The sequence below is a fragment of the Rhyacophila brunnea genome, unplaced genomic scaffold (genome assembly GCF_057557595.1).
Source record: "Rhyacophila brunnea isolate RB1 unplaced genomic scaffold, BYU_Rbru_1.0 scaffold_1, whole genome shotgun sequence".
Taxonomy (NCBI): domain Eukaryota; kingdom Metazoa; phylum Arthropoda; class Insecta; order Trichoptera; family Rhyacophilidae; genus Rhyacophila; species Rhyacophila brunnea.
In genome coordinates, this window is record NW_028232751.1 from 18,893,383 (window position 1) to 18,919,956 (window position 26,574).

The 26,574-nt window shown below is 33.3% G+C and overlaps 1 protein-coding gene across 2 annotated transcripts; it reads right to left on the reverse strand.

The window, feature by feature from the left end:
- Positions 1-3,551: 3,551 nt before the first annotated feature.
- On the reverse strand, positions 3,552-25,808 carry LOC147079554 (breast cancer anti-estrogen resistance protein 3 homolog). Of its 2 annotated transcripts, none has more exons than XM_085941931.1 (6): positions 21,991-22,123; positions 21,452-21,664; positions 18,525-19,612; positions 9,847-10,015; positions 6,705-6,882; positions 3,552-4,536 (listed from the first exon to the last, which is right to left on the reverse strand). In XM_085941931.1, exons 3-6 carry the CDS (start codon positions 19,493-19,495, stop codon positions 4,196-4,198), a joined length of 1,659 nt encoding a protein of 552 aa, XP_085798057.1. In that variant the 5' UTR covers positions 19,496-19,612; positions 21,452-21,664; positions 21,991-22,123; the 3' UTR covers positions 3,552-4,195. The 2 variants fall into 2 exon arrangements, with proteins under 2 accessions (XP_085798057.1, XP_085798049.1); XM_085941923.1 differs by lacking the exon at positions 21,991-22,123 and adding an exon at positions 25,706-25,808 and having other exon boundaries at positions 4,065-4,536.
- Between the last annotated feature and the right edge of the window lie 766 nt (positions 25,809-26,574).

Below are 26,574 nucleotides of genomic sequence, written 5' to 3' on the forward strand. Positions count from 1 at the left end.
AAGTTACTCGTTATAACAGTGAATAAATGTATTCAGAAAATCATAAACTAAAATGTCAACGAATGTTTCCTCATTACATCCAAGATCTCGCTATATCCGTGATCGTAATAACAGAGTTCGACTGTAATTATTGTACTCGTCGTTATTTGGATGAACTATATTTACACTACTTGCTCTTGTATGCATCTATCCTTGAATCTGGACGACTTGTTTTCTCTTGCAGAAAGGATTCTTGATTTTTTCATGCATATACTATTTAGGCGCTGCCATATAAGTACAACAGTGTTATTGCAAATGGATATTGTGGCCACAGGAGAAGAAAAAAACTGTCAATGTTCAATTAATTACCTTCATATTCACCACTATACCCTTGATAGAAATATGTCTTTATCATCAATACCCACCCGGCACTATATTTTTTTCAAGATTTTTTCTAATAGGTATATTTCAGAGTCGTTTCTGAATTATGTACATTCAATAAATGACAACCTAGGAAACGTAAATTATTCGTTAAATGTAGTTTATTAAAAAGCATTACATTCATCAACAATATAATATCTACCAACTAAAACATATTCCTGAATACACATTGGATCATAATATAATATGTAATAACTAAAAAGATTACATATTACGTGAAAAAAATCTTTATAACATGCCTACAATTATTATTGACGTTATGTTGGTTGAAATTTTTTTCAGAATTATAAAAAAATATCTCACCGAAAACCTCGCGATAAATAAATATCCACACAAAAACTTGCATTACCAAAATCCCTAATTGTTAAATTGAAATCCTTTAAATCTGGGTCCAGATCGACGTGTACACCTCAGTTTTGAAAAAATATATGTCGTACAGACACATAAAAACTCTATCATATAATATGACAGATCATGCATATATGGGTTAAATCTTGACAAATCTTGGGCGCACCAGTAATATTTTGTTAAAAATAGTTAATACTTACCACAAATCTTGTACTGAGAATCACAAATAATACATCCTATTATTTCATCTCGTTTCCTACCAAATAATAATAATCGATAGCTATTATATAGGTATTACAACCGAAATAGCTATCGACTTAAAAACAGCCTGTAGAATTTAATATAATTTATTCTATCCTTTTGTAAAATTGTATTTTACCAAGTAAAAATGCTAACTCAATTGATAATAATCACATTTTTCCAATATTAGTGCTGGTTATTCACCGCCATACAATAAAATATGAAAATGAAAAATACTTTTGACAGGTCATTCGATTTAAAAAATCAATATAACTCTCCGATGTGGATTTTCATCCACGAGTATGAGCAAGATTGGCTGCTGCTATTCACTGACAAAGAAGAGCTGCTTTAATGGCCAGTAGAACAATACCACCAGCACCTCAACAACACTAGCAAACTAGAGCTGTTGTACAATAAAAAAGGCAGACAGCTGGAGATATTAGAACATTGAGCTACATGCCTAGATTAGGACTCGGCAGCTCATCAACAACGACATGATCAGGATATAGCAGATCGTCGAATCACATGCTTGCAGCTGTTAGGTCGAGAGAGGAGAGCTGCTACAACGAAATTTAATTGCACTACAGCAGTGTAGGCGAGTACGTCAAGGTGTTCGGACCTACTTAAAGGCATGTGATGGTAATTTATTAAGTTCAGCAAAATATCTTGGAGTTCCTCAGTAATTTTTAAACATATGTTCTGAGTCATTCTATGGTCAATAAACCACACCACATCAGCTGCTATAGGGAATAATTATTGTACCAGGCAGCTAGTATATAGTTTTTTTGATTGATGCTTCACAAAATAGGATACGGCGCTATGATTGCCTCAAGACAGTCTCAACTTGGATTGTTGTTTCTTCAAACCGATTGAATTTCGGTGTCATGGAAAGCCGGTATATACCATCCATAGGGTGTATTTGGCTAAGCTCCGGGATGCTGGAAGATTCAAAAAAACTAATGAACAACATGGATGTCTTACAAAAGAGCAGACATGGATAAAATTGAAACAAAATAACACAATAAAAATTCATTATGAATATTACTGCCCAAAATTATAATTTGTTCGCTTCAAAGCAATAGCCCTAATATTTGGATTTTTATTTTAAAGTTTTCCTGGTATATAAGGAACACATAAGGAAAGTTGTATGCCTTTTTTTAAATTGTTGGTGAGTAATATTTTCTAAATCCATAATTTTTCAGATTAGAATTAGGCAGACTCCAAAAAGAGTTGTTTGACTGAGTGGATGAGGACTTGAACTAGGCTTGAAAATTGGAGAGGATTAGCAAAGATAAGGAATCAGTCGAGAATGTGAAATCTCAAGGTGACATGTAGTGCCAAGAAAGAAGAAAAATTATTCAGATTGAGTTTGATATTTATTTTAAAAAAGTAGTTATTTTGTACAAAATATTAAATAATTATTTTAACACTCACAAATACATTCAACTTATGAAACCTACATTACATTATGATTATTGTAATATTTATTATATCAATTTACACCATGTTAACATACTAATTACATTTACATTCATTTAAACATAATACTGCTTATACCCAATGGTGACAAAAAAAATTGGGTACCTATTAGACGATAGTCACACAAAAATCACTATACATTACCACAAGGAGGAAGTCGCAGGTGAAGTGTTTATTTCAGGGACGGTTTGAAAATACGGATTATATCGTCGGTGTTTTGTAAAAAGGGCGAATAAACCAAAATGCTATTTCACAGGAGGGGGATTTTTAACGTTTGACATTTATTTATTAATTACCAGTGGTATAAATGACTCAACATGTTGATAATAAAGCTTAGAAAGAATACCTACTGTCTTCACAATAGGCTTTATAATATAATATTTTCAAAGGCCTAATATGTCACATTCGCATTTTATCCGTAACACTAAGTGGATATTCGCCCTTACGATTATCGTTCTTAAGTACTTTCCTGTGGAGATACAAATTTGCCATTTTTACACAACAAAGCTAGTGACGTACATATTGTGTTTTCATTAAAATATCAATTTCACCAAAATGGTTGATTTGCCCTTTTTACAAAACACCGACGAAATAAGTCCCTCGCATGTCCCCGCATGAACTCCCCATGTTCAAACCACCATTGTATAAACACCTGACCTGCAACTTGTAGTGAGATATAGCAGTTATGTACTATCATAATATGGCACTTAGCTTTTATTTCAAGGTAAACTCAACGGTAACTATGTATATTTAGAACCTATTTTGCTATAAAATTCCACTTTCTTATAGACAAAATTAATTCCCAATATTAATTGAATATTTTGTGACGTCATCCGGTTAACATTTAGTTTTTCGTATAATTTTGAGGTAATTTTCGCAATCGAGTGTATAAGTACACCGAAGTTAAAATGATGTATGTAAATCTTGTTTCATCCCATGCGCATGGCCGTATTCACAACGCTTTTTCGACATAGGCTTGTTCAGTACGTAACTTGGTAATTCGTTTTCAACTCTGGTATGGTTAGAACAACTTTTCTATATCAATTTTCCATTAAAATTTTAATTTGAGAAAAATGCATTACTCTGAATTGTTTTTAAATTCAAATATTATCTACACTGCATTTTAGATGACTTTCTAGTTAATTAGAATTCAGTTAGGTAGCGCCAAACATAGAATGAGTATTTAAAAAAGTAATACTTTTGAATGTAAAAATAAATTCTTCATACAAAAGTACTACATTTAAAAAAATTACAGTTTTGTAACGTAAGCAGAATATTTAAAATTCAATACTCGTTCTTGATATATTTTTCAATATCTACGAACAATCATACAAAGGTGATCTTTTTGTATATATTAAGTAGGTACTAAGAAAACATCGTAGTCTTGTACTCAGTGTGGGATATTTTTTGTGATCAGTAGGTCATTATAAATATTCACTTTATATAATATCGTCATATCAGTGAAATATTTTAACATTGCACTTAATGAGTTTTACCTTTGATACAACAATATGTACCTTTTTACTACTATTTAAAAATAAAATTTAAACCATAACCAACATAGAATAAAACGGTAACTTTTACATACTGAAATAATATTATGTCTATAATTAATTTCCTATTACATAATTTGAAACAACCCAAGTATTTTTTTAAATATCTTTGTATTTTCTAAGCCTTTATACTCTTTAATGGTCTGAGAATATCACTACTGTTCTGATTGTGATGGATATTTTTGCGCCATTGCAGTCAGGATCTGTGACAATCGGCTGTGCCGTTCTGCTGCCGGCGCCAACGCCCCTCTATACCCCCACAAGAATTTGATATGGAACTCAGTATGGAACATATCAAGGAGTATGGGATCCAAGATGGACCCTAGAGAGCTCATCTCTTGGACGACGGCTCGAGCATTTCGGCGGAAGGCTGGCACTTGGTCTGGAAATTTACGAGCGGCCTCAAGGTGAGCTGCGACCACCGACAGACCAAAGTCTGTTGTATGCACAGCGTAATCTCTGCTTGCCGGATTATTCAGCCACCATTTATCAGAATCTGAAAACAATTTGAAAAACAGTTCAATTATTCAAGATTCACCATAACAAAGGTGATAAATAAATATTCCAAGTCATTCCATCAAATGTATAATATTTATGCTTTATTATAATTTTTATGATATTTTGGAATTTAATATTATTTTGTTAGTTACCAAACTTGGTTAGTTAGAAGTTAGTTAGTTAGAAACCAAACTAATCCTTATAATAATATTATCAATACAATTTTAATTTATATTATACGACATTATTACATTTTCCTTAGTAGTGACATCTTTCATATAAATTTTTTAATAATGACTTGTGAATTTTAGGTTGTGATATTTGCTAAGTATTTAATAGATCGACACCTAGTCTCTCCTGTTCCGAGATTTTTTATGGATAATCTTATATTTTTGTATTTTACAGTAATTAATTAAAATAAAATACAATATGTAGTACGTATTCCACAGTATTATATCCGTGTACGGCGTGAATATGTTGATAAGTCTAAAAACATCAATTCTCAGTGCAGCTATTTGTACGTTTGTTTGGCTTTCTGTGAAAAATCAGATTATAAGTTGACATTCGCCAGATGCCTTTGCTAGTTTGAAATATATTATAAATTGGCTTTATAATTTTTTTAAATGTTGGCTGGCGATTTAAATTGATAATAAATGGAATGTGAATTTGATCAAATCCAAATAAGAATTGTTAACATTGTGAAATAAAAATTGAAATAAGTATTATTACATAATATTGCATTTGGTAAAATTGTTAAAGACAAGGGTGATTTAAATGGTCACATCGCTATGCAATTCTAGACGAAACCTTTATTAAACAAATTGTATGAAATAATTAAGTAACTTTTAAACATATGTTATTAACATGATTTCTATATAGTATTTGAGAGTAAGATGTATACGAATAATAAATTCCTATCGCGATCTACAGAAATTGACTTCATGGCAGTGGCGAAGGGTGGAGGTAGGCTGTTAATATCCAATATAAATAGTACACGTTAAACTTTGTCAGTCTTACGTATTTGTTTTTATTGAACTAAGACTCCAATTTACAGATGGTGTTGGTTAGTTTTTAAAAATCAATTAAACCCTGCCTAAGCTAAACCATAATAGTTTTGGTAGGCGATGGACGATCCGACAAAATAGTGCACACTTTCTCATTAATACTTATTTGTTTTCGTTGAATTATCAATACATATTACACATGGTAATGGTTAGTTTTTTTAAATTCATTAACCCCTGCCTGAACCAAACAATAATGGGTAAAAAATATTATTTTATCTATAAAATATCAAAAATTAAATACTGGTCCAAATGTGACATTTTGCATATGATTGGTAAGTGTATAAAGACAAACTTTCAATATATTAAAAAAAAAAAATTAACAAGGTTTTATTTTTGCTAAAAAATTTGCGGCCTCTCACCTGCCGCCATACAAAACCTCCCGGCACAGATCACATTAAAAACTAACCAACATCATCTGTTAATTGTAGTATCAGTTCAATGAAAACAAATATGTATGACTGACAAAGTTTAGTATGCACTATTTATGTCGGATATTAACAGCCTACCTCCATCCTTCGCCACTCCTTCATGGGATCATACATGAGAAACTTCTGCGATTCGAAGACGGTTGGAATAAAGATATCAATTGTCGCTAATACAATCTTGATTCAAAATAATGGGAGTCACTGAATAGTTTTATTTAAAGGCTTACAACCAAAGAGTTTGGGCTAAAGAAAGAGGGAGTAATATAAACTTTTTGTATTCAAATATTTGACAGTAATTCCAAAATGATTTAGTATGGTTGAAAATTTAATATTCCCCCGTAAGAGCATCTCTTTGTAAGTAAAATCAAAATGACAGCCTGATTTTCACTTTTGCTTGATTACTTACTAGAGGCCGTCCATTATAACATCACGCTCTAGGGGGGAGGGGTCTGATATAATGTGATGATGAGAGGGGGTCGGAGAAATGTGACATCACAAAGTAAACAAAAAATATAATTTTTCTTTCTTAGTTTAGCTTTCAATCAAGAATTGTCACTAAATATTTTGATATTTCAAAATGCAAGCCAAATTTTATTTGACACTAATATCACAAAATGAAATCAATGTTGAGATTAAAAACTAACTACAATATTACTTTGAAAATAATTAATCATTACCTGTGTTATGCAAAAGCAAAACTGCTGGTAGCAAGTGTGGAAGTGTAGTATTGGGTGGTGTAGGATCAGCACAGTCGTTCATACTCTTAAAGCATGGTCGCAGCTTTGCCTCAAACGTGAAAGCAGCATCAGTGTGTCTTTGCCTCAAAGTAAGCCACATGGCGTCTAGGCATTCCACCTACAATAAACATATATTATGGAATGTCCTCTACGCGATAATCTCTGCTCTACAATGGGGGGTTATAGAAGTCAACGGTTTTGTGAGTGCATGGTCGCTGGCATTTGAAAATAGGTCTCGTTCCACCTTCAATTCTGGGAATTGAATTAGCCTGGTATATGATTCAGTGACACAGTAAAACTTAAATTTTACGGAATTCAATTTAACGTATAAAATTTCCAGTCTGTATTTAGCTTGTAAAGAATGTTTAGCTCATGATTAACACGTCATCACATGGCACTGCGAGCGGTAATTAGTTTTATTGTTGCGTGGCATGACTTTCTGTGATAGTTTTAAAACATGGCGAGTTATGTTCTGACATATAAATAGAATTTGTTTTGTGTTATTCTCAAATTTTAGCTTTGTTTTGTCCAAAAGGTATTTGATGGAATTTGAGGTTTGCCGCAGATGACCGCATGACCATTTATATTTTTTTTGTTTGCGGAAACAGTTTATCCAATGTAAACTATAGTAAATACTGTTTTCTGTTGGCGGAGATGCTTTTCGATCCAATAATTGTTAATTTAAAGTTTTATATTTTCATATATTTTGATGCAACATTATCACATACTAAGGTTAGGTTAGGTTAGGTGGAGTTTGGTCTAAAAAGAAAGTTATAAAAGGTCATGCAGTCATCTGCAGCACGATTACCAAATTTAAATTGAAATTGATTTAAGTTTTGTACCATCCCTTTGGACATCTTCAGGCACAATGCACTCACAAATTGATAAAAATTTTAATTATTGTGTATATTCTTTTTTATTGTTGTTAAGAACATTGTTTAATTGTGATATATTAGAAAAGGGTAAATGGAGTAAGTCTATTCTACCATCACCACGAGAGGTGCTCTGGTTTGTAGTCTCCTTTGACGAGGAATGAGCTTAAGTTAATACTGAGGCTAAGAAGAGGGCACAGAATGGGCAAAAGATTTGATGTCCTCATGGGAATAAGCGAATCGCATCTCTGCGATGAATGTCATGTTTTAGAGGACATAGTACATATAGCACTACAATGCCCTAAATATGAACTTTACAGAGTACAGTTGCGAATTGCAGATATCTATGAGAATGTCGACGAATTGAACCGTGTCCTGGCGGTGGGTAAGAGCTAGGCAAAATTGTAAAGTTATTTAACAGAATAGGAGTGAGGACCTGATCAACGGATCCCCTTCTAGAAGAGAAGAGGTGATATGACAGTGAGTCCCAGTCAAAGCCTCGGTAAAATCACAAAAAATTGTGATATAATTTAAAACAGATATAATTCCTTTACGTCACAACAGCGCATTCCCACCCCGTCAACGCAGAGTAATTAAAAATTGAGGGTGTGTCATCATAATGTAAAGGATCTATTAACTAATTAATCTGTCAATATTATTGTCAACACAAAATTTTTTCTAGATACAGTACACTCTCAGTAATCCGCCGCTCGATTATCCGACAACTACTATAATCCGCCGTTATTTTTACTAGTTGAACGCACAACATCAAGCTCTATAATTCGCCGGTATTCAATTGTCAAATTCAGTAGTCCGCTGTGAACAAACAACGCAGATGAGATTTATTTTGGAAACTACTCCTTCGTAAAACATGTATTCATCGCGAAGAAAGTAATGTACCAGGGAGGAAAGTGCCCAAGGACAGCATCACTTATGCGGTGCTCCAATGTAACCGCGACACACAAAATGAAGCTTTTGATCGTAGGGAAAGCCAGAAATCCTAAGCCATTCAAGAATATCTGCCTCACTGGTTGTGTCAAGTAATTTACTGTTTATTATTTAGTTAATAAACTTAGTTATATTTATAAATTAGTAAATATTTGATTTTGATTATAAATAAAACCATAATTTGCTAGTGCAAATTTCTCAAAAAAACTATTTTTACGAAATACCTGTTTTAATTTTTACCATATTTTGTATATAAGCACTACAATCCGCCGCTTTCGATTGGATCCGATTGGACACTTGTCTGGTTTATGGGGTGGTGGATTACTGAGAGAGTACTGTATTCATATGACAAATAAATGAGTAATTAAACTACTACTATGGATGTAGAAATGAGTTAATATCATTATAACAATAATGAATATTATTTGTATTTTATTATGATTGCTACATTATGCGCTGTGTAATATGCATAAAATCCATTTGGCCTAATGCGCTTCTCGATTCCTTTGATCGGTGCATCCTCAGAAATATGTATAAATTTTCCGCAGCTACAATAAATGTATCCGAGCTATCATGCTAGCGAGCGTCTCACACGAGTGAAAGAATTTATGCACGCATAATAATAAAGCTTATATTGCTGCGCGCATGATGATTTTATCCAAAATCAGACACAGATGTAACTGCATACTTGAGCGGTATCCATGTGTAATTTGTTTGTACAAGTATACATGACAGCAATATAGCGTCAACATGGCACAACTATAGATGAATAATTTCAGTTTATTTTTTAATCACATGGTCATGTGGAATGCTGTTACAACTATAGCTGTTTCAGAGGTATTGATTTTGTTGTTTGAGTTTCGAAACAGCAAAAAATAATTTTGATAAAATATTGTGTACCCATTGAAGACAGATTTAAAAAGAGAAAAATGTGGACCAACAGCCAGATTAAATTTTTTTTTAAATTTCGCAAGGGTTTACTTAAACTGCTACAATTTTTTAATAATATGTTTGATTTCAATATTTTTTTCAAACTTATGTAGGTATTGAAACACTTCAATTTCTTTTTTTCTTTTTAAATATGTAGGTAAATTTAGAAGAATTTCAGCAAAAGATATCTAAAAATAAAAAAATAAAATTTTAATAAGAACAAGCGGCGACAAATTGGCGCGGGATTGTCTCCAATGGGTTAACTGAATTGGCATTTACGTGGTTTTAAAATCAATTTTGACCGAAGACAATCGTCTATTCCATTAATTTACCTGCGGCATGCATAAACCCAACATTATAGCTCCAAATCCAAACAAATTTCCCAGTGCTGTTTTTGTTTCTATCGCCAATTGAATCCAATCATTCAACACATCTGCCCTCTCTACATCTGACTGACATGTCAAAATTGTAACAGCTATCAGAAGTTTGAGACATTCATTCCTAAAATAAAGATGTTAAAAAATATATTTAGAGATAATAAGTGTAAAAATGTGAAATGCTTAAAACGAGATGTAAAAATAAATATTTCTGGCTAATGAAACCACCCACAAAACACAAAAGTAAAGTGTTTTTATTTTATTTTCTGACACACAATGTTACAGTATTTTTTTATAAGTAGCAATGACATTTTCAAAGTTACACAAATACATTTTAACTATAAATATAAGTAGAATACGCCTTGTATATTATAAACAACCCAAAGCGCAAAAGCAAGCAAATGAATAAAATATTTCATAAATAATCATTGGATGGTTTGATACATTAAATTTCTTCGTTTAAGCCAAACTGAAAACATCAGCATCAAAATTTTGTCTGCGCAATGATGACTAATCAAAACTCTCCCAAAGTCACATAGTACTTACCTATTTAAATGTGCCTTAATTCAGCAGTTCTCAACCAATGGCACGCAAGGGACGAGATGACTGGTAAAATGTGGATGTACAATATACAAGATAAAAAATTTACCATCCGAAAGTAGTGCATATTATATTCGATAATATCATATTCCATTATCAAATTAAATGACACATTCTTAAAACTTTATGGAAAATTCTATAAAATAGTCACTTCTTTAGAAGGTGCTTCTACTCCAATTAGATGAAAGTACAGGTATAATATACTTTACGGCCTAGTGTTTCCCAAACTTTTTCATGCCGCGGCAAAAAACAATAATTTAATGAGAGTGATGTGATGATAAATTGTAAAAAATATTCATAAATAAATATTTGAAGTTCTACTGAAGCATTTTGCGGCCGCCCGCAGTAGCCATGAATTTGGGAAGCACTGGTTTACGCAATTATAGTGCAATATAATTTTATTAGAAACGAAATAAAAATATTTGACAATAATGAAGTTAATAAGGCTTGATTTCATATTTGGTACTGAAATTTGTTCAACTTCGTCATCGGTTTTGGTCGTACGCATTTATAAAGTGGTTGAGAACCACTGAATTAATTTGAAATTTTCATAACACTGTCCAATAAACTTTAAAATATGCATTATAGGAACAAATTTAATAATACTGTATTTGTATTCTATATGACAATGAATGACATAACGGCAATAAAAAAAAACATATAACAATATTAGGTTTGCAGCAAACCTGTCACAGCACTAAATGGTGTGTTCTAATGGTAATGCTGGTAAATGCAGATTTTCGATTGTATATTTCATTCATATAAATTAACATAATTATTACTATTTTTTTCAAAAAGAAACAATCATTTTCTACAAACAGTATACCATATTGCATTCGAACAAAAACCAGTAATTAGCACTACAATCGTAATTCACAGTTTGCGCGGCGGCCTAAATATAGTCGCCCTTGGTTTGCAAATATAAATTATCAACAGATATAGAATCAAGTCGTAAAATTTTCTTTTAATACTTCTGAATAAAAACATCATACTTTTAATGTAAAGGGTGTTTTTTTTAGAGGTATAGAACTTTAAGCTGGCAGCACTTTTTTAATTGGCGGCCATTTTGTCAGCTGTTAAGTGATTTATGTTTAGTTTGGTTTGGCATTTCAACATGAATAGACTGACGCCTGAACAACGCTTCCAAATTGTGAAAATTTATTTTAAAACAAGATTGCCGTTGATCCCGATTTTCATAAGCGAATTTTGTTTAGCGATGAAGCTCACTTTTGGTTGAATGGATACGTCAATAAACAAAACTGCCGTATTTGGAGTGATGATAATCCTCAAGTGTATGTTGAGATACCGTTACATCCAGAAAAATTGACTGTTTGGTGTGCTTTATGGGCTGGTGGAATAATTGGTCCGTACTTCTTAAAAACGATGCTGGCCAGAACGCTACAGTCAATGGTGACCGATATAGAGCCATGATTACTGACTTTTTCGTTCATCAATTGAACAACCATGATGTGCAGAAGCTGTGGTTTCAACAAGACGGCGCAATATGTCACACAGCTCGTGCCACAATTGATTTATTGAAGGAAACGTTTGGTAACCGCATTGTTTCACGTTTCGGACCCATGAATTGGCCTCCAAGATCGTGCAATGTAACGCCGCTTGACTATTTTCTGTGTGGATATGTGAAATTGCTAGTCTACGTCGATAAGCCCGAAACGATTGACCACTTGGAGGACAACATTCGCCGCGTTATTGCCGATATACGGCCACAAATGTTGGAAAAAGTCATCGAAAATTGGACCTCCAGATTAGACTACGTCCGAGCCAGCCGTGGCGGTCATATGCCAGACGTCATATTTAAATTATAATGCCAGAAGAACATCTTTCGAATAAAGTAAATTTCATGTCAATATAAAAAGTCATCTTTGTTTTATTCCATTTCAAAGTTCTATACCTCTGAAAAAAACACCCTTTATAACGGAAGTATAGATTGTTTAACTCATTAAGATGCACACCAGCCAGGCTGGTGATTAGTAGCAAAATTCAAATGAAAAATTAATTTTCTTATTAGTTGGTGAGATGAGGATGCGGGTGAGATAAAAACTGTATAATTATTGTGAATCATTTCGCACTCACAAATCGAAAACTTTTAAAGTCTTAAGAGTTTTAAAATAATTTTAAATGAAGAAGCAATTAAAAACACTTTGTAAGCTGTTGATATAACTAAAACTGTGAAATTATTGTACCTACATATAATTTCATGAAGGTATTTAAAAATTTACTCTTACTACTGTACTGTTTTACACTCTGGACACAACCTGTTCATTATGTTTTTTAATCTTGTGGACTTCCTGTAACTCTTTTAATAAAATTTTCTTGCATGATAGCCTATAATCATTTAAATTACCATGTACTTCTAAAAAATATTGACTTACTAATGGATGTAGCGTATGAAGGATAAAAGGGATGTCGTAAACGAACCTGCTCATGGACATCCGTGACTGCTAACTAAAATTTCAGTTTTTCGTAAACATATAAATACAGATTAAAACAGTTGCAAATGCGCTCTACCTCCATCACAATAAAAGTCATTATTGCAAATTCTTATTCATGCCTTTAAAGCATTTTTACATGAACTCTGGTTATTTTATTAATTTTCAAACATCCATTATTCTTAATAATATTGAGTCTACATTACAATAACAACTTCATGCCTATATCTAAGGATAATATATTTTTATTACAACATCAATCAAAGTTACTTTATCTTGAAATGACAAGATGAATCTTAAATATTGGCAATATGGAAGATGCCATGACACAATTTTTGTTGTAGTGGCATTGAAGAAGAAGAAGCAAAACATACAAGAATTTGATAATCTGATTCTATTAGTACATATTCTCAACAATATATTTTTATTACAACATCAATCAAAGTTACGTTATCTTGAAATGACATTATATGAATCTTAAATATCGGCAATGTGGAGGATGCCATGACACGATTTTAGTTGCAGCGGCATTGAATAAGAAGCAAAACGCACAAAAATTTAATAATCTTATACTATTAGTACCTACATATTCTCAACAATATATTACAACGATCAAAGTTACGTTATCTTGAAATGACATTATATGAATCTTAAATATCGGCAATGTGCAGGATGTCATGACACGATTTTAGTTGTAGTGGCATTGAAGAAGAAGAAGCGAAACGTACAAGAATTTGAAAATCTTATTCTATTAGTACATATTCTCAACAATATATTTTTATGACAACATCAATCAAAGTTACGTTATCTTGAAATGACATATACGAATCTTAAATATCGGCAATGCGGAGGATGCCATGACACGATTTTAGTTGTAGCAGCATTGAAGAAGAAGAAGCGAAACGTACAAGAATTTAATAATCTTATACTATTAGTACCTACATATTCTCAACAATATATTTTTATTACAACGATCAAAGTTACGTTATCTTGAAATAACATTATACAAATCTTAAATATTGGCAATGTGGAGGATGCCATGACACGATTTTAGTTGCAGCGGCATTGAAGAAGAAGAAGCAAAACGCACAAGAATTTAATAATCTTATACTACCGGTAGTCCCAGAAGTACCCGACCTGACTTATAGATTGCAGTTGTTGTTTGAAAATAATGACCATGCTAGAAAGTACCAACCTTATAAAGCCTAAGTTTGAAGTTTGACGACGCTACGTTGTTCAGTAATTATTTGTCAGCCATCAACAGTGAACGCTCTTAGTGAATTTGTAAACATGGAAAAAATTGGTCATAGTTATGTGATACAATACTTTCATTTGAAAAGCTTCAGTCCAACCAATATCAAAGCGGTGCTAGATTCTACTCTGGGGGTGTCTGCTCCTTTGTTTACAACAGTAACATATTGGGTGGCTGAGTTTAAACGAGGCTGTACGAGCTGCTAAGACGAACATCGCAGTGGTCGACCAAATAAGGTGACCATGCCAGAAATGGTGATGAAAATCCACAAAATGGTATTGGATGAACGTCGACTGAAATTGCGCGAGCTAGCAGACATGGTAGGCATTTAAAAATGTGCTGTACATCGCATATTGACTGAAAATTTGGACATGAGAAAGCTGTGCGCAAGGTGGGTGCCGCGATTACTCACAATGGAACAAAAACAGCATCGTGAGGATGTTTCAATCGAGTGTTTGGTGAAGTTTTCACAACAATAAAGCAGAGTTTTTGCGTCTATTCATAACCAAGGATGAAACATGGGTCCATCATTTCACACCTGAGACGAAGGAACAGTCAAAATAATTGACTGAAAGGCGAGAATCGGCTCCAAAGAAGGCGAAGACAGTTCCATCTGCAGGCAAGGTCATCGCGTCAGTTTTTTGGGATGCGCGTGGGATATATATTCGCGTGAAATATATTCTCAACAATATATTTTTATTACAACGATCAAAGTTAGGTTATCTTGAAATGACATTATATGAATCTTAAATATCGGCAATGTGGAGGATGCCATGACACGATTTTAGTTGTAGCAGCATTGAAGAAGAAGAAGCAAAACGTACAAGAATTTGATAATCTTATTTTATTAGTACATATTCTCAACAATATATTTTTATTACAACATCAATCAAAGTTACGTTATCTTGAAATGACATTATATGAATCTTAAATATCGGCAATGTGGAGGATGCCATGACACGATTTTAGTTGTAGCGGCATTGAAGAAGAAGAAGCGAAACGTACAAGAATTTGAAAATCTTATTCTATTAGTACATATTCTCAACAATATATTTTTATGACAACATCAATCAAAGTTACGTTATCTTGAAATGACATATACGAATCTTAAATATCGGCAATGCGGAGGATGCCATGACACGATTTTAGTTGTAGCAGCATTGAAGAAGAAGAAGCGAAACGTACAAGAATTTAATAATCTTATACTATTAGTACCTACATATTCTCAACAATATATTTTTATTACAACGATCAAAGTTACGTTATCTTGAAATGACATTATATGAATCTTAAATATCGGCAATGTGGAGGATGCCATGACACGATTTTAGTTGTAGTGGCATTGAAGAAGAAGAAGCGAAACGTACAAGAATTTGAAAATCTTATTCTATTAGTACATATTCTCAACAATATATTTTTATTACAACATCAATCAAAGTTACGTTATCTTGAAATGACATTATATGAATCTTAAATATCGGCAATGTGGAGGATGCCATGACACAATTTTAGTTGCAGCAGCATTGAAGAAGAAGAAGCAAAACGCACAAGAATTTAATAATCTTATACTATTAGTACCTACATATTCTCAACAATATATTTTTATTACAACGATCAAAGTTACGTTATCTTGAAATGACATTATATGAATCTTAAATATCGGCAATGTGGAGGATGCCATGACACGATTTTAGTTGTAGTGGCATTGAAGAAGAAGAAGCGAAACGTACAAGAATTTGAAAATCTTATTCTATTAGTACATATTCTCAACAATATATTTTTATTACAACATCAATCAAAGTTACGTTATCTTGAAATGACATATACGAATCTTAAATATCGGCAATGCGGAAGATTCCATGACACGATTTTAGTTACTACGAGCTCATTATAGAATGCATTCTAAGAAAACTTACTTGATATGGAGCTCTGTAAGAAGATCAACATCTGGAAGAGAGGAGGATAATAGATACGGTGATAACCAGATCACCAGAAAACAAAGAACAATCAAAGTATCAAGATATATAAACAACAGAACTGCCACAATTAAAAAAAGAAGATAACCTGACGAATACAGGAGTGCTGTGCTCGGTCGAGAAAGTCTGATGCCTCAGATTAGCAACTTCAGCAGGAATTTCTTTTTATGTAAGGCCAAATCCTTACTCAAAATGGAATGTAACAAACCGGTGCTGAAAGATCTTGGACAGTGACACAACGATCCTGCATGAGCAAAGTTACACCCATAGGAACATTGTCTGCTTTCCACCGACATACGGCCATGTATAAACCTTTTGTACTACTCCTTAATTTGTATGCATGCTGTTGCATATTCACTAGACCTCTCAGCTAGACCTTCTGAATGTTTTCCGCTTGGGTGTTGCCAAGCTTGATGTAAAACTTGATGCAATGCCCCTGCTTAAGTCATTCCCATCATTTCGTGTGAAATGAAAATTCGACAATTGCTGAGCATAGTCACTCACTCACAGGCTGACTGCCAGCGACAGGAAAAAATTCTCGCATGTGCATAATGGTACTTCCTAATGGGGTGGAGTGCTTGATTTGTTTCAACGGGAAAAACAAACTTCTGACATATTTTTGAATAGCCCTCATGATTATACTATGAATGATAGAATATCAAATATAGTACTGAATTCGAAACATATAGTTTATTAGTTATTACTAATGAATTGAGTTGTGGCAGTTTAGTTGCAGAGGTGTGATATATGACATATAGATTATATATTATATCAGGTTATTAGATATTCATTATCAAAATAAGAAATTTGAAGGGTTTATAAATCAAAATGTTATGAAAACCCTCTCTCTACAATCTACATAATTGAGTGACATTCTCTCCAATAGATTATGCCAAAGGACTATTATTAAATTGAAATATTAATAGACTAATCTTTTAATACAATTTAATTTCTAAAGTCAATAAAAATTATAATGTATTACCCACATAAGTAATTATTAATCCAAGACAATCATAATTATTATAAAGCTCTCAAATTAAAGCTATAAATTGTATTGAAACTTTCAAGTATTTGGAGTGGAACAGTAAAAGATTTACTTAAGCAAAAATAACATTTAATAATTATTTTTTCGAAAACTTTGGAATAAACAAAACAGTTAATTTGGTATCGTTGTCATAATAGTTACTGCTGCATAATTCAATTAACTTTTATCGCAAGCAACAGTTAAAAGGTTTCAAATTTGCAATTAAGTTATCTCAAGAGAGTTATATTTAATCATATTCCACTGTTACATAAAATTTCTACAAGCATGCTATTTTTAAATATTATTTGCAAATTTAATAATAGTAATAATGGAAGAAATTCACATTGAGATGTGTCAGCAAAGCAATTAAATTATATCGAAAAATGCAAGTGCAAATATTTGATATATCTATATCTTGGCAACACTAATATTCTATTATAAAATATTATACATTATTAATTAATTCTAATAAAAGGATGCACAGTACAATATAAAGTGTGATACATTTTAATACAATGGCACTTTGACAGAAGAGAATAATTATTAATGATGGCGAAAAATATATATTTTTTTGTTTTTATATTAACTTATACAATTAAATTAACAAAAATGTTTGTTTTTCACCATTATAAACGGTATTCAACTATGCACATTGCCGGTTCAATCAACAAAAATACAATAATATAGAATAATTACTGAAGTTTGCAATTTTTTATAATATTTTACTTAGATTTGATCAACAAATGGATTGTATTATTATCAATTTGAAAACAAATATTTTTTATTTAACGGTGTACTTTGCAACAATAAATAAGAAATATATTATTAAACGCAAGATTATGGACCTATGGTTTGTTGGTCCTTATTTATTTAAAGGGTTTATTCAAAATCATTTTATTCTGGATATGAGAGAATTATCCAACAAACTAAAAATTTTATATGAAAGTAGTTACAGAATCTCCTACTTAGTTAAAAGAGAGGAATAATAAATATTAATGTCCATCCTGAGACATTCTTTTACATTATTTAATGAGACAAAATTAATCGCTGCTAAAGTAAATCATTTTTTCAGGTAAGTACAAAATATAGAACTGAAATATTTTACAGGTATTAGTCGATTCATTGTTACTTCTACGGGTGCAAGTAATTACAAATCAGTGCAGAATCCCATGCACCAACCCGCGCTTGGGTAGAACAATGGTTAATGTCTCTAATCGCTCTTGCTAAATGAATGAATAATAAATTAAACTTACCTTGAAATTTAAAAACAAATGGAAATTTGTGACAATTTAAAATAGATGAAATATCGTGATACTTTTATAAGTACTTACCTCTCAATTAAATCGGTTCTCATTTGATGACCGTGTGGCAGTAGACATAATTCGATTCCTGAAACGGATTCCAGTGGATTGCCGTTATTTGATGGACTATTTTCCCCAAGAGTCATTTTTAAATCGATACTAGTTAAATGATTGGCTAATATTCGGGGACCAGATGTCCTCAGCAAGACCTTAATAGTCTGTAGTGTATTCGATTCTAATGGTTTGTTCGATGGCGACGCAAAAAGACTAGATTGAAAAGCTTCAACCATGATTTTCGAAGTTTGTTTGTATTCCAATATTTGGGCTTTCATTATCAAATCTTCGGCATGCTGCGCATCAATCTCTCGCTTGAGTGGTTTAGTCAGGCTACGCGGGAAATCTCCTAGACGAGGTGTGTCACTGGGTGCTGAACTTTGTGCTGAATCACCAGAACCGTTTCCTGAATCTGAACCGGAAGCCTGATACACCGGACCTTGCGTTCTTGCTGGTTTTTCTGGAGCATTTTCTTGTGATGATTCCCATGTATTCCATGCTCCATCTCTTCTCATCGTATCAGACGAATCGTTCTTTCCCTCTCCATATTCTTGTTGGCATTCAGTTGGCGCTATTGTGTTCTGAGAATCTGATGTTTTTAATTCCAATGGCGCCACAGCAGCCACAAACTGTTTAGAATATTGTGGCTGCGAACCAATGCTTCCTATGGCATCGTTATTATAACTACTGTACGGTGTACTATTTTGATTAACATTAATATTACTATTCCTATCATTATAATTAGCATTTTTTGAGACAGTGTGGTTAGCTGTATAAATATTATTACTAGTTAAGCAACATGGCGATAATTTCTCTTGACTAAAACTATATTTTTTGGCGGCAGCGTGGTTAGCAACTTGGTTAGAAACTTGGTTGATGTTAGATGAGCAACATAACAGGGGGGTTTTTCTATTCGATGGTGTTTGAATCCTGGCACCCGAAGCCATGGAGATGGGTTTCCCAGAGCCTACATACGAGGTTACTAAATCCGCAACAGTGTCATAGGCTTCGTCTTCGAACTGATATTGGAAACGTTCGTAAACGGTATCGGGTTGTATCACAACCTGTAAAAATGCAATAAAAGAAAACTGATCAAACATGAATATGGTCATATGAAAGCCGATGGGAATTATTATTGTATTCAAAGATCAAATAGCAGCCGGATGGATTGGTTAAAAGAAAACAACTTGATCTTTGACCATTAGACTATAAAGCAGTTGAGGGCAATCTGTGGTCCGCAGAATAGATTGAGCCCTTGACTTATTTACATGAGCCCATATTCCAGGAAAGGAATATGTTCTTTTTTCTTTAAAGTTGATATTGTTACGTCCTCGTCACATTTTTGTGACCCACGGCAGTTTTGCAATACTACATCTGGCCCATGGACCATAAAAGGTTTCTCATGCCTGTTAAATAATATTATGGAATGAGTGTTAGTGGTTACATATAATATGGCTTAAGAAGTTAAAAAACACGTATTAAAATGATTACTAAAATATTAATAGTTGGTTTGGATTATTAGTCGATGGCTATTTTGGTAATCACACCATTATCAAGACTACGTAATCAATAAGATGTTTATATTGAAATATGGATATGCATAGTACAAAACTCTGAAAAATTAATTAAAAATCATTAAAATGTAAGCTAATGGAGGCAATATGAGGAGAAATGCGAGAAAGCTGATAAAAATCACTATTTGGTAAAAGACCGACATGGAATGTTGGCGATGGAGAAACATGTTGGATTTTAAATATTGCACCATGAAAATAGTATAAACATTTTGAGGGTTAAGAAACGACATCTCGAAAGTGTGATAAAACAACAACTTTAAAGGAGTTGGAAAAAACTCACCCACACACTATGACGTGTTTGATATTTGACATTACAAATCATTGCTTTTGTTATCTATAGTGAATTTATCTATGTAAAATGCATGCATTTGATAGGAGGTTGGCGGCAAACAAAATGATGCATTTACGAATTATCATTAGTTTTATAGTAGATACGGGATATCGTTTCAAACGTTTTTACGAGCTAAATATTTTTTTAAAAATTCTCAGCTTTCGTTGGTAGATGCCGATACTACCAATATATTCAATAATGCATAAATCGAATTTTGAACAAAATGTCGCCAACGAGGTGTTATTTCGTAACCCTCGATTTATTTTATTAATTTTTTATTATATAGATAGATTCATTATAATTTAACGTAGCAACGCTTTACAGCACCTTTTTTAAAAATATAGATAATCAAACCACTGTCTATTATATTAGGGTTAACACACACCAGCTTTGCAAATTTTAGTAATTTGAAATAGTACTTACCTAATGCAGAAGCTTTTTTCAGAAAATTTCCTAAAATTGTTTGACTGCGTGATAATATTGTATGATATTACACATTTTTTTTATAATAACAATGCAAACAATTTTTATTGAATATTTTAAGAATCGGTGTGCCACAGTCCTTTTCTAGCAGTTGTGTTTATTATTAACATAAAATTTACCACCATATTTTGGTTGTAATAAATCAGGATATTCAAGAGTCAACCGATAGCAATGTCCCGTTGGCCTAAAAATCATTGTAAAGAAAACCAATGTCACGTGCACCTATCCTGATTCAGATCAGTGACAGACAAAACATCAAGAATATTGGCAATTTTATAAATCTGAGAATGCTCATCATGGTTGATCGCACCCTGCAAAAAGAGCTTGCTATGCCGCATGGTACCCATGTCCTCCTACTTATGGACATCTAACTTTTGTATCAACAGCAAACACAACGTCTAAAATAAGGCTGTCTGGGCACTACAAACTAACTGAATACCGCCAGTTAATGTACCAAACTCATGTCAAAAAATCAATGTATCATGATTTCATGTTTAATAGTCTAGGTTTCCTACCCGATTTATGACAAAGTGAAGAAATTGCCCCGCATGACGGCAGCTCAGGACATAGTTTCCAGGTTGAGAAGCAGAGTCTCGGACCAAGAACTGTCCATCGGCGGTTAGAGCTGCCTCTGTGGAAGTCCGTCCGAGAGGACCCCGGTACCACCCGTGAGAGACCAGCTCACTTCCAGCCAGCGACAGCTCCCACTCCAGCTGCCGCGCTAGGTCCTGGAATAGAATAAGTAAAAATAATGCTGTATTAATTACTTTGCTTGACTTTACTTTATCAGATCAAACCAAAACATAACACAACCTACTTATTTTTTGATTACAGTACTTAGGTTGTGTTAGGTTTTGGTTTGGTATTTGGTCTCAAAAGACCTGGATCACAAAAATGATTTGAAGTAATATATAATTGCCAATTAAAAATACGTAGGTAATGAATATTATTATAAATACATCCATATATTAGGTAGGTATTTCTTTGTTTATCGCTGGCATTTCTTCCTAGGTAGGTACTTGATGCAAAAATTATAAATTCGTATTATACCTACCTTGTTTAATTTATTTAACGATATATACCGAGAGAATTATTTTAAATAAGTTAATTAATAATTGGTACCAATTTGTAGGTATTTAGAAAATAAGTTAACTCTGAACAAGGCAAACGTCAAAAATACAGTAAACATAAACAAAAACTCATAGACATTGATAGATCATAGATAATACAACCACTGATTTGGCACTAGTGTTGTCAGATGAAATTATCAAAATTCAGTAGTTTTTGTAAATTTTGTGTGTATTTTAGAAAAAAATAATGACAACTGGATAACATTACTAGTCAATGATATGGGTTAAAGAAGGTGTTATCCAACCCACAGGTCTCTGCAAAGCCTGTGTCCTTCTATATTCTAGAATCTAGAATATAGATATATTCCAATCGAATATGTGAGCAATGTGCATTAATTTAATACCATTGTCTTTAGCTGGAGTTGGGATAAAATTTAGCAAATGTTGACGTCAACGAAAACACTCCATCTAAGTTGGTCGCATATTCTAGGTACCTATCAATTTCTTTTGATAGGTAGCCATAATATTAATAAAACGTATCCTAATCAAATGGCCATACAATCGATGGCCGCGTGGCTTAAGCGTCGGTCTATAGTGTCGAGGGTCCCAGGTTCGAATCCTGGGTCGGGCAAGTACACATATTGTTTTTCAATTTATGTAAGAGTCAGAGCATGAACCTAATAGGTTGAGCAAGTGGCTGACATCCATTTCTTGTAAAAATAAAATCTGTTAATACAAACCTCCACTCTGTGGAGGGCCCATATATTATGATCCTATTAGGATCGGACATGGTCGAAAGAAAGAATCAAATGGCTTGGCCGAAATATTCATAAGTAATAATAATATGTAAAAGGCACTTAATAAAATAAGCCACCTACTTCGTATATTATGTGATTAAACGGATACCTATATTCAATAATACAAATTTCAAATAAGCAGGAGCTTTATAAAGTGTTTTTTTTCCATTCCTACAAACACACCACATCTTATTTTAGGGTGCTGGGAAGGTATATCTTTTCCTGAACCATGTTGCCTGACCACCTTATTGGTTGCATATTAATCTGTATAGGTAGGTACATAAGTGGACTTGCACAGGGCATTTTCTAAATGTCTTCAGTCTGTGTATACAATACCAAACATTGTCTGATTAATTCTACTTCTACTAAGCACAAACTTCATTACGGACCTGTCACGCAAAATGTAGAATGTAGTTAATAATTATTATAAACTAGATATTGCAACATAATACCTATACCTATGAGTGAAAAGACAACACAAACAATGACTCTTCCAAATCAACCCACCCCGCACCGCACCCTGTCTTAATCGAGCGTATCAAGAGGCCCTATATTTGGATGTGGAGCATTAGCAGTTTTTTTACGCCTGGTAATGTAGCAGGAGCAGATACCCAAGACTAAAGTCTCTCAAGTGAACTTTATCTGAGTTTACTGAGTTGACTTAAGTAAAAAGTGTCATAGGAGAGAAAGGCACGGAGAAATAACATAAAAGGAAATTAATTTAATTATAAATATACAAAAAACAAGCTAAATAATACGGACATACAAATACTAAGTAGGTATGTGAAGAGATCATCACGTCCGCAATAAGACGCCGCAATTTTTTAATGCAATATAATTGACCTTTATGGCGACCAGGTCGGACGGCCCGATGTGGACAACACCTGGTTGGACCGACTTGAGATGCTCAGATGAGAAGGCAGGGCAACATGGTTGGTTCATCATCAGCAGAGACGCAATAGCTCGGGACAGCGCTCGAAATGGAAAAGTTTACGAACCGGAGCGCTCGACAGTTTTCTGAATATATTTACACAGTTATCATAATATTGTATGTGTATTTCATAAAAATAAGTGTGTTGGATTTTCTATTATATGGCCTATCTAGCTCAGACGGTCAAATTATTTTTTCCACTAGACGGAGCGATAATTTTACCGATTTAACGAACAGGAACGGCGTTCCGGTCCATTTCGAGCCCTGGCTCGGGATGGATTCTGACTTCTACATATTTTCATTTAAAGAGGCGGCATTATAATTCGCACACAGAAAAATGGTTTGAAATTTTGAAAAAAATATCATTACTATTTTGTAAAGATTTAAGAAGCGGCGGGAGGGGGTGGGGTTGAGAAAATCTAGCAGGTGCCAGTGACTTCTACATTTACCACTACTTATAGCTTCCCGTCGATTTAATCGTCGACCCTCACCGGTGTTCACCGACGAGTTATTGCGAGTTGTCGCATCCACAAGTGGTTATCGAATGCGTGTGGCTTAACGATCATAATAAGTATTAAGATCGTTAGTGTCCGTTAGTATCGTACACGCTTTATTATCAACTCAATAAATAATGAAACATTAGAATTATGAAGTTGTCAATTTATGAGAGCCACAGCTATTTCAACAGCCACGAGCCTTGCGTATTATAAAAATACCGAGAGAACAGGGTCCAACCCTTTCGGAAAGCTGTGCGACAGCCTTGTGAAGAATAAAAAAGAAGTAATATTCCATTCGCGTAAATAGTAAATGATTTATCTTTTTTCTGTTTCTGGGGGGGCTCCGGATCCGAAAACATTCTCCTTGTGTGAGCGCCTGATCGGTCATTTTCATTGTGTAAGAAACTTTTCGGCATGTCTCGTCTTTCAACGGGTTGCTCGATATTTCTCTATTTACCGGTTCATTGCCGATCACACATTGGTTAATGATATCCAGAAAGACAATAACTTGCAAATGGGACGGTAGACCGATTGGAACGGAGATGTCTAGGTACCAAGGTCCACCCAACCCGGGCAATCGGAAAAGTCCATCGGGAAGGTTACCGGGTGAAATTGGGTGAATATGGAACGTAATTAGGTCAACTGTAGACATCTACACCCAGCAGTACGTAGGTAGGTACATTAACAAGGACATGAATACAGGTATTTAATGTTCGAATACATAGGTACACATTGTTTTTTACTCACAACAATTCATATAGATACATTGTAGTGAAAACGCATAATTAACACACCTACTATAGACAATAGATTTATAGACTACTATAAATATTATCGGAAATATTAGTATTATACTATTTACAAGACAAAAAAATATCTCGACTCGCGAGTGTTCAATTAATGTACCTAATTTTAACTCGGTCTCCATAGGTAGAAGGGGTAAAATCGTGAAAAAACTCTAAATACTGTTATTCTTTGGAATGTAATGAAAATGAAATACATAATGAATCACTGTTTTTACCTATTTGCTATCACATTATGTTAAATTACTATTGTAAGCATGCCTACGTAATTGTTATATTGAATAATATCTGAATCCGTATGAAGCACAATAAAAAAATATATAAAATGAACAGTTAATATACCAATGAAAATATACTCATTGATCATTTCACACAAAAAAATAAAATATACATAATATTATAAACCTTCCATTATTTTCAACATTTAAAAAATGATTTTACCCCTATTTAATATCATTGTTTTCCTGCTGATTTGAACTTTTATTATGAATTTGATTAACGACTTATATTTTTTTTTTATTAAATTATAAGTAACATAAAAAATATAGAATTAATCAACCATGTAAATGATTTAAATTGTCATCAAATTTATTATTACGAAGAGGATATTCACAAGATTGTAATAATTATTAATAAATCATAATATGGTACTTGCAAGGATTTGTATTTACCGCTTGTATATTTGGCGAGCTCATCATTATTTGGTGTCGCAAATCTCTTCCTTGTCCATTTTTACGATACGCATCGAGGATTTGGTTTTTCACTTGACAGGGCGCGACGCGTGACTGAAAATCAACACAGCCGGATTCGCGAATATATTTTCGGCTTCGGAAACAAACCAGTCGATAGAGCGCGCGGGTCACTTTGACGCTCGGGGGGTGAGAATCGATCGGTGCGCAAACCTGGCCGAGTTTCAACCCCTGCGGCGCATGTGACCCCAGCTGACCCAGACAGCCGTACGAAATTAATCACGCTACCCCAGACGATTTTTTTCCTATACCACAACCCAACTAAGTGCGATGTCACACGATGAAGTAATAGTTGATAATTATTATTTTTTAAATATTAGCAATAATATATTTTTTTATGTTTTATCCACCTCAAAGAGAATTACGACTCATTAGATCACAAATTCTCAATCTTTTTCGAGTCACGACTCACTTTTGTACCTAATAATCTGCGACACCCCGCCAAATTTGCATAAACAGGCATTTTCAATAGAGAGAAGAAAAAAATTAAAAGTAGGCACAAAATATAATTTTACATTTATATGGATCATCAGATATTCTCTTACTTTGTTATTTTTACAATCATATAAATGAATTCGTTATCATCACATTTTGAAAACTAAGTTTCATCTACGGGATACGATATATTATTTATATAGTAATGTATAATGACATGATCGCAAATACTTGTCACGTAGAACCATTAATATATTTTAAGAACAAAAACACAATGCACAAACACTTGCACGATGCACGGATTTTGAAGATTTTATTGGAATTTTAGCACAAGTATTTGGATGCCAAAAATTCGC

What these genes read in the sequence shown, in the direction of transcription:
- LOC147079554 (XM_085941923.1), bottom strand. Translation starts at nt 25,732, where the DNA reads ATGATGAGCTCGCCAAATATACAAGCG. An exon ending in GCTCGCCAAATATACAAGCG is followed by an intron (nt 21,665 to 25,705) that starts GTAAATACAAAT and finishes ATTCTATTCCAG; the next exon opens with GACCTAGCGCGGCAGCTGGA. An exon ending in TGGGTTTATGCATGCCGCAG is followed by an intron (nt 6,883 to 9,846) that starts GTAAATTAATGG and finishes TGTTTATTGTAG; the next exon opens with GTGGAATGCCTAGACGCCAT.